A 9,189-nucleotide genomic window follows, 5' to 3' on the forward strand; every position below is an offset into this window, starting at 1 on the left:
AAGGCAGGTCATTACATTTTAATAAAGGTAATGATCCATGAAGAGGTAATCACAGTGGTCAATTTTTATGCACCGAACAATGGAGCACCTACATCTGTTAAACACTTTTGGACTTACAGAACAAGATAGACTCCAACACAATAATAGTACAAGGGCCGGGCGCTGGTGGCTCACACCTGTAATCCTAGCTACTCAGGAGGCTGAGATCTGAGGATCGCGGTTCAAAGCCAGCCCGGGCAGGAAAGTCCATGAGACTCATCTCCAATTAAGTTCAGGAACAGCACCCAGGCCCTGAGTTCAAGCCCCACAACAGACCATTCCCCCCCCCCCCCAGTGTGTGTGTGTGTGTGTGTGTGTGTGTGTGTGTGTGTGTTGGCGGGGCAGGGGGGGTCGGTCGTGGGGCTTGAACTCTGGGCCTGAGTGCTGACCCTGGGCTTTTCAGCTCAAGGCTAGCGCTCTACCACTTGAGCCACAGTGCCACTTCCAGCTTTTTTCATTTTGCTTATGTGGTGCTGAGGAATCTAACCCAGGACCTCAGGCATGCAAGGCAAGAGCTCTACCACTGAGCCACCTTCCCAGCCCTAGTGAAGGGTCTTAATACTCTGCTCTCACCAAAGGACAGGTCATTCACACAAAAGACAAGCAAAGAACCCTCTGAATCAAATTACACCATAACCCAAATGAACTTAACAGAATCTACAAAGTATTCCACCCAACAATGACCCAATCCACATTCTTCTCAGCAGCCCATGGAACATTCTCCAAAACTGACCATATCATAGGACACACAAAGAACCTAAGCAAATACGAGAAGATTGGCATAATTCCTTGTATCCTATCCAATCACAGTGGAATCAAACTAGTTCTCAACACAAAACATTCTGTAGAAAGTAGGATGAGGCTGAATAACACACTACTGTATAACACCTGGGTCATAGAGAAATTAAGGAAGAAATCAGAAAGTTCTTACAATTCAATGAAAATGAAAACATTACAACAGAACCTCTGGGATACAGCAAAAGCAGTGCTGAGAGGCAAGTTCACTGCCCTAAGCACACACATAAAGAAAACAGAAACAGCTCAAGTAAATAACCTCAGGATGCCATTAAAACTGCTAGACAAACAAGAAAATTCAAATCTAAAACTAATAGAGAGAGATAGCAAAGATAAGGGCAGAAATCAATAAAATGGAAACTAAAAGAAGATACATAAAATCAATTAAACAAAAAATAAGAGAAGAGCGGCTGAGAAAGATGGCTCAGTGGTAGAGTACTTGCCTTGCATGCATGAAGCCCTGTGTCCCTGTGTTCGATTCCTCAGTACCACACAAGCAGAAAAATCTGGAAGTGGCACTCTGGCTCAAGTGGTAGAGTACTAGCCTTGAACTGAAGAGCTGAGGGACAGTGCCTAGGCCCAGAGTTCAGGCCCCACAACCAGCAAAATAAATAAATAAATAAAAATAAGAGGAAATTCAAACCAACAAGATCAGAGATGCCACAGGAAATATTGCAACAAACATCCAAGAAATCCAAATGATTATAAAGGACTACCTCCAAAACCTACAAAGAAAGAAAGAAAGAGAGAGAGAGAGAAAGAAAGAAAGGAAGGAAGGAAAGAAGGAAAGAAAGAAAGAAAGGAAGGAAGGAAGGAAGGAAGGAAGGAAGGAAGGAAGGAAGGAAGGAAGGAAGGAAGGCAGGCCTAGAAGAAATGGATGAAATTTTAGAAACATACAAACTAAACTGAACCATGAAGATTTAAGATACAAACCAACTAAACTAACCAATAATACAGAGATAGAGGAAGTAATTAGAAGTGTTCCAACAAGGAAAATCCCAGGCCCAGATGGATTCACCACTGAATTCTGTAATACTTTTAAAGATGAACTAATACCAATTCTCCCCAAGCAGAGGGTACAATCCAAACTCATCCTATGAAGCCAATATCCAACAACAACAAAAAAAAAGAGAACTATAGACCAATTTCTCTGATGAACACAGATGCAAAGCCCCTCAATAAAAAATTAGCCAAGCCAGGCGCCCATGGCTCACGCCTGTAATCCTAGCTACTCAGGAGGCTGAGATCTGAGGATCGCAGTTCAAAGCCAGCCCGGGCAGGAAAGTCCATGAGACTCTTATCTCCAATAAAGCAATAGAAAACCATAAGTGGCACTGTGGCTCAAGTGATAGAGTGCTCGCCTTGAGCTAAAGAGCGCAGGGACAGCACCCAAGCCCAGAGTTCAAGCTCTATGAACAACAACAACAAAAATTAGCCAACAGAATTCAGAAACAAATACAAAATCATACATTATTACCAAGTAGGCTTCATCCCACAGATGCAAGGCTGGTTTAACATACACAAATTAATAAATGGAACCAAGTCAACAGAGCCAAGGACAAGAACCACATGATCATCTCAATTGATGCAGAAAAAGTCTTTGACAAAATACAACATCCATTCATGTTAAAAGCTTTGGAGAAACTAGGAATAGAAGGAACATTCCTTAAAACAATAAATGTTTTTAGTATGGCAGACCAATCAACATACTAAATGAGGAAAAACTAAAATCATTTCCCTTAAAACCAGGAACAAGGTAAGGATGCCCACACTTTCCACTCCTCTCCAGTATAGTTCTGCAATTCCTAGACAGAGCACTAAGGCAAGAAAAGGATATTAAAGGGATTCACATAGGGAAAGAAGAAATTAACTATTTGTAGATGACATGATCTAATACATAAAGGACCTAAATGCTATACCCCCAAACTCCTAGAGCTAATCAACTACTTCAGCAAAGTAACAAGATACAAAATTAACCAACAAATCAGTAGCCCTTCTGTATGCCAACAATGAACAAGGAGAAAGGGAAATTATGAAAACAACTCCATTTGCAATAACCTCAACAAAGAAAAATACCTAGGAATCAACCTAACCAAAGATGTAAAAGATCTTTATAGCAAAAACTATAAAAATCTAAGAAAGAAATCAAAGAGCATACCAGGAAATAGAAAGATCTTTCATGTTCATAGATAGGTAGAATCAATACTGTGAAAAATAACCATACTGCCAAAAACAAATATACAAATTCAATACAATCCCCATCAAAATCCTAATGACATTCTTTACTCAGATAGAGAAAACGATTTTTTAAAAAACTATATGGAGCCGGGCGCTGGTGGCTCACGCCTGTAATCCTAGCTACTCAGGAGGCTGAGATCTGAGGATCGAGGTTCAAAGCCAGCCCGGGCAGGAGAGACCGTGAGACTCCTATCTCCAATAAACCACCAGAAAACCGGAAGTGGCGCTGTAGCTCAAGTGGTAGAGCACTCGCCTTGAGCTGAAGAGCTGAGGGACAGCGCCCAGGCCCAGAGTTCAAGCCCCACGACCGACAAAAAAAAACAAAAAACATATGGAACAACCAAAGACCTAGAATAGCCAAATCAATTCCAGGCAAAATAAACAATGCAGTAAGTATCACAATACCAGATTTCAAACTCTGCTACAGAGCCATAATAAGAAAAACATTTTGGTATTGACACAAACATAGACCCATGGGGCTGGGAAGGTGGCTCAGTGGTAAAGCACTTGCCTTGCATGCCTGAGGCCCTGAGTTCAATTCCTCAGCACCACATAAGCAAAAAGAAAAAAGCCAGAAGTGGTGCTTTGGCTCAAGTGGTAGAGTTCTAGCCTTGAGCTGAAGAGCTGAGGGACAGTGCCCAGGCCCAGAGTTCAGGCCCCACGACCGCCCACCCCCCAAAAAAAAACAAAAAACATAGACCCAAAAACCAATGGAGCAGATTAAAAGACTCAGAAATAAAACCACAATCATCTGATATTCAACAAAGGAGCCAAAGTCATACATGGAAAAAACATAGCCTTTTCAACAATTGCTGTTGGGAAAACAGGGCAGCCACATGCAGAAAACTAAAAGTGGATCCCTGCTTGTCACCATACACCAACATCAATTCAGACCTCAATGTCAGACTTGAAACTCTGAAACTACTGCAAGAGAGAATTAGAACTTATAGGTATAGGCAGAAACTTCCTGAATAAGAGTCCCAGGATCATAACAAATAAGAGAGACTCAACAAGTGGAACTACATTAAAATAAAAACTTTCTGGGCTGGAAAGGTGGCTCAGTGGTACAGTGCTTGCCTTGCATGTATGAGGCCCTGGGTTTGACTCCTCAGCACCACATAAGCAGGAAAAGCAGGAAGTGAGGCTGTGGCTCAAGTGGTAGAGTGCTAACCTTGACTAAAGAGCTGAGGGACAGCACCCAGGCCCAGAGTTCAGGCCCCATGATTGACATAAATGAATAAATAAATAGAAAAGTTTCTGCACAGCTAAGGACATGGTTACTAAGCTAGAAAGACAGCCAACAAATTGGGAAAATATCTCTACCAGCAATATATCAGACATAAGCCTAATAGCCAATATATATGAGGAGCTCAAGAAGGTAACCCCTCCCAAACCTAATAAACATATTACTAAATGAGCAAGGGAGCTAAATAGAGATTTCTCCGAAGAAGTGGTACAAATGGCAAACACATGAGGAACTGGGCCCCAGTGGCTCATGTCTGTAATCCTAGCTCCTCAGGAGGCTGAGAGCTGAGGATTGCAGTTCAAAACCAGCCTGGGCAGGAAAGTCCATGAGACTCTTATCTCCAATAAATCACCAGAAAACCAGAAGTGGTACTGTGGTTCAAGTGGTAGAGCGCTAGCCTTGAGCTGAAGAGCTCAGGGACAGCACCTAGAGTTCAATCCCCATGACCAACCCCCACCCTCTCAAAAAAAAAAAAAAAGAGGTAAAAGAAACACATGAAGAAATGCTCATCATCCCTGGCCATAGAGGAAATGCAAACCAAAAGAACCCCGAAATACCATCTTACTCCAGTTAGATTAGCCAAGATTTTGAATTCTAACAACAAATGCTGGCGGGATATGGGGACAAAAGAACACTACTTCACTGCTAGTGGAAATGTAAACTAGTACAACTACTATGGAAAGCAGTCTGGAGATTCCTCAAAAAAACGTAGACCTTACTTATGACTCAGCTGTACCACTCCTGGACATCTACCCTAAGCATCATGAGTCAGGATGATAAAGACACCTGCACATCCATGTTCATTGCTGCACTATTCACAATAGTTAAAATATGGAAATAGCCCAGATGCCCCACAATGGATGAGCAGATCTAAAAAATGCGGTACTTATATACAATGGAATTTTACATGGCCATTTTTTAGAAAGAATAAAATATCATCTGTAGGGAAATGGATGGAACTAGAATAAATCATATTAAGTGAGGTAAGCCAGGATGAGAGAGACAAACAGGGCATGATCTCCCTGATATACAGTAATTGTATCTACAATGACAAAATACAGAGAATTCTAGATACCCACATATAGTGAGACCAAAAGAGAATCACAAAAAAAGAATCTGAGGAGAGAATCACAAAGGTGCAATAACCAAGCGCCCCTTATATTTATATAAAATAATATATATACTGAAACAAACTCCAAAGATATGGAAACAAATGATTTTTTTCTTAATTTGTTTTTTCTTTCTTTGTTGACTCTGTATTCTTTACCTTGTATAGGATGTATTCCATCTACATCTACATCTGAGGGACGATGGGGGAAGGGTATAGAATCCAAGGGAAAAGGGTGAAAATGTGTAGCAGTGGAGTGCACTGGCTGCACTGGACACTGATGAAAGTGAACTATGCAACTCATGGATGGAGATAGGAGAGAGGGAATGGGAGTGAATGAGGGAACAGATGACACTACGCAATAGGAGATGTACTTATTTTCTGATGTATGTAAAGGTAACCCCGCCATATATCACCTGTAAAACAATAGAGTAAATTGGAAAAACAACAACAAAAAGCAAAAGCAAAAAAATCTCTCGGTACTTGCACGGAGTGATCTGATCATCCTTTGTACTGCCATGAAACATTCCTACTCCTCTGATCAGCTTTAGTTTCAGATGTTGATGGCTGAGTTTCTATTTAACCTTCACCTATGATAAAGTCAATGGTACAGTATTTAAATTGCTTGTGGTTTGGTTAGTGGTGTTTCTGTGTGACCTTGAGCAAGTCAAGTGACTTCCTTGGTTTCCCAATGGTAAAGATAGCAGGGGGTGAGAGTATGACAGTAGTCTTTGTTTCATGCAGTGGTAAGGATTTAGAGAAAAGAAAGCCTAATTATCTGCCTCACGTTGAGATCTGATGAATGTTTACCACATAGAACAAGACAACAACAAATAGGGCTGGACAAGTGGCTTAAGTGGTAGAGCATTTGCCAAGTGAAAGGCCCTGAGTTCAAAGCACAATATCAAACAAAACACCTAACAAGAGCTGGGAAGGTGGCTCAGTGGTAGAGTGCTTGCGTCACACGCGTGAGGCCCTGGGTTCCATTCCTCAGCACCACATAAGCAGAAAAAGCTGGAAGTGACCCTGTGGCTCAAGTGATAGAATGCTAGCCTTGAGCTGAAGAGCTGAGGGATGGCTCCCAGGCCCAGAGTTCAGGCCCACGACTGCCAAAAAAAAAACTAATAATCCCCCCAAAAAAACCCACAAGAAATAAATATGAATTCATTTGATCCATTAGTAAACAGCTGAGAAGTAAATAACCAGGGAGGAAGGAACAATAGGACAACAATAAAAGAGACGTATCTAGCAATAACCATTGTTCAATATCTACTGACCATCAGAGCCAACAGTTCACATTGTGCTATGTGGATTCCAGGGCCGAGGAATCACTCTGAAACACACTGGGCTCTTGACATCCACATGGCTGCTCACCTGCTTACAAGTCTTTCTCCTGAAAGGTCCTTCATGCTTGAGCTTGTAATGAAGGTAGAAGAAATGAAAGCCAAAGCTGTGTGGAGCAGGGTCGAAGGACACCTGCATATCTGAACCATGCTGGGTGATGTTCAGGTTCCGAGGCTTCCAGACTAGGAGAGAGGAAGACTCAGAGTCAGTATCTAGAAGGACTCAGAGGCAGCCCAGAGGAAGCTCAGGCAGGACACCATCCCAGGGACAACATAGATAAGAACAGCTCTACTTACAGGGTTTACAGGCCAGGTTGTCTGGTTGTAACAATAGCTCACAGGCTAATAAAAGAGAGATTTTTTGATTTAGAACAATTTAACATTGTCTCTATCCAACAATGCAATAAAATATAACAGTATGGGGCATGGTATTACTGGCAAGGGTACAAAATATAACAATCCAACAATGATTTTCACCACAGTGCAGTTCTATCTCGTGAAAATTTAATAGTCCAATATAAAAATATTAATGTAGTGTAGTTTTGCCACATGAATGGAAACAATGTAAAGTTACTTTTGAAAGCTTGTCAGGAAGGCAGGAGGCCTAGAGCAGTTTTAAAACTGTTCATGTTTCTATCAATATAGAGGTCCTGTTTTTGCTGTCTTTGCACAAAAGCATTTTAGTGTGGCTCTAGTAGCTGCGCAAGGTTATTTTAATCTTCAGAGTGATCTAACATAAAATCCTAGCCAGGTACTAATGGCTCATATCTGTAATCCTAGCTAGTCAGGAGGCTGAGATCTGAAGATTGTTTCAAAGCTAGTGCAGGCAGGAGGTCTGTGAGATTCTTATCTCCCATTAAACCAGCAAAAAGCCAAAAGTGAACCTGTGGCTCAAATGGTAGAGTGCCATTCTTGAGTAGGAAAGTTAAGGCCCTGTGTTCAAACCCCAATATTGGCACAAAGTAAAAAAGAATTCTACAAAGGGAAATGTAGATGCAGGCTATCGTGAAAGCCAAAAATCTCACCGAGAAGGACTGCAACCAGATCACAGAGAGAATTTCAAAATGGACTGTCAGCTGACTACCCTTGGATTGTCAGATAGGACTGATCAGGAAGCAGTAGGCACTACTGCAGGTTGCAGAATGACTGGATACCAAGTTTGAAAGCAGTAAAGTCTGGAAGATTAAGGAGACAGGACAGGTACAGGAGAGCTGGGAATGGTGAGCTACTAGAACCCAGAATAGCTTGTGGTTTGGATTATGGACTCTACAGCTGGTCTTTAGGGTTCAAATCCCAGCGCTAGGGTTCAAACCCCATCACACACTTATAGAGAGGATTGTTTCCTCATAAGGTTGTCATAGAGATAAACTATATTGAAAATTGGAAGCATTTAGAACAGAGCTTGGTACATTCATGTGAAATCTAGAAAGAGATCATCTTGAGAACCCTGCTTAAATTTAATCTACTTTTGACTACCCTCCTGATGACAGGTATTATTCATAATCATTTCATGATCGTACCATTAACCCTTGAGTCAACTCGTGTGTGTGTGTGTGTGTGTGTGTGTGTGTGTGTGTGTGTGTATTGATATTGGAACTTGAAATCAGAGCCTGGACATTGTCCCTTAGGTTTATGCTCAAAGATGGTGCTATACCACTTAAAGCTCCATTTCTGGTTTTTTTGCTGATTAATTGCAGATAAGTCTCTTGAACTTTTCTGCCATGGTTGGCCTTGAACCTTGATCCTCAGATCTCGGCCTCCTGAGTAGCTAAGATCACAAGCGTGGAACATCAGTGACCAGCTATCTAAAATTTTTATTCCTGCTTTTAAAAAAAATCACATTTGGGGGCTGGGAAGGTGGCTCAGTGGTAGAGCGCTTGCCTTACATGCATGAGGCCCTGGGTTCGATTCCTCAGCACCACATAAGCAAAAAAGAAAAAAGCCAGAAGTAGCGCTGTGGCTCAAGTGGTAGAGTGCTAGCCTTGAGCTGAAGAGCTGAGGGTGAGTGCCCAGGCCCAGAGTTCAGACCCCACGACCAGACCCAATAAATAAATAAATAAATATTAAAAAATTTTAAAAAATCACATTTGGATGGGGCTGGGAAGGTGGCTCAGTGGTAGAGTGCTTGCCTTGCATGCATGAGGCTCTCGGTTCGATTCCTCAGCACCACATAAGTAGAGAAAGCTGGAAGAGAGGCTGAAGCTCAAATGGTAAAGCGCTAGTCTACAGTTGAAGATCTGAGGGACAGCCCCCAGGCCCAGAGTTCAGGCCCTACGACCAACAACAACAACAAAAAAAAAATATTTAAAAAAAAAAATCACATTTGGGGGCTGGGAAGATGGCTCAGTGGTAGAGCGCTTGCCTTGCATGCATGAGGCCCTGGGTTCGATTCCTCAGCACCACATAAGAAAAAAGAAAAA

The 9,189-nt window shown here is 41.9% G+C and overlaps 1 protein-coding gene across 1 annotated transcript in view; it reads right to left on the reverse strand.

Moving 5' to 3' along the window:
* The window catches only part of Il17rd (interleukin 17 receptor D), an 82,423-nt gene that overhangs the window by 19,645 nt on the left and 53,589 nt on the right, over nucleotides 1-9,189 (reverse strand). Inside the window, exons 6-7 of the mRNA XM_013030734.1 lie at nucleotides 7,067-7,111; nucleotides 6,801-6,952 (exon numbers count right to left, since the gene is read on the reverse strand). Of these exons, the coding sequence (XP_012886188.1) occupies nucleotides 6,801-6,952; nucleotides 7,067-7,111 (197 nt within the window). The remainder of the gene's footprint in view (nucleotides 1-6,800; nucleotides 6,953-7,066; nucleotides 7,112-9,189) is intronic.

The sequence above is a fragment of the Dipodomys ordii genome, unplaced genomic scaffold (genome assembly GCF_000151885.1).
Source record: "Dipodomys ordii isolate 6190 unplaced genomic scaffold, Dord_2.0 Scaffold132, whole genome shotgun sequence".
Lineage (NCBI taxonomy): Eukaryota > Metazoa > Chordata > Mammalia > Rodentia > Heteromyidae > Dipodomys > Dipodomys ordii.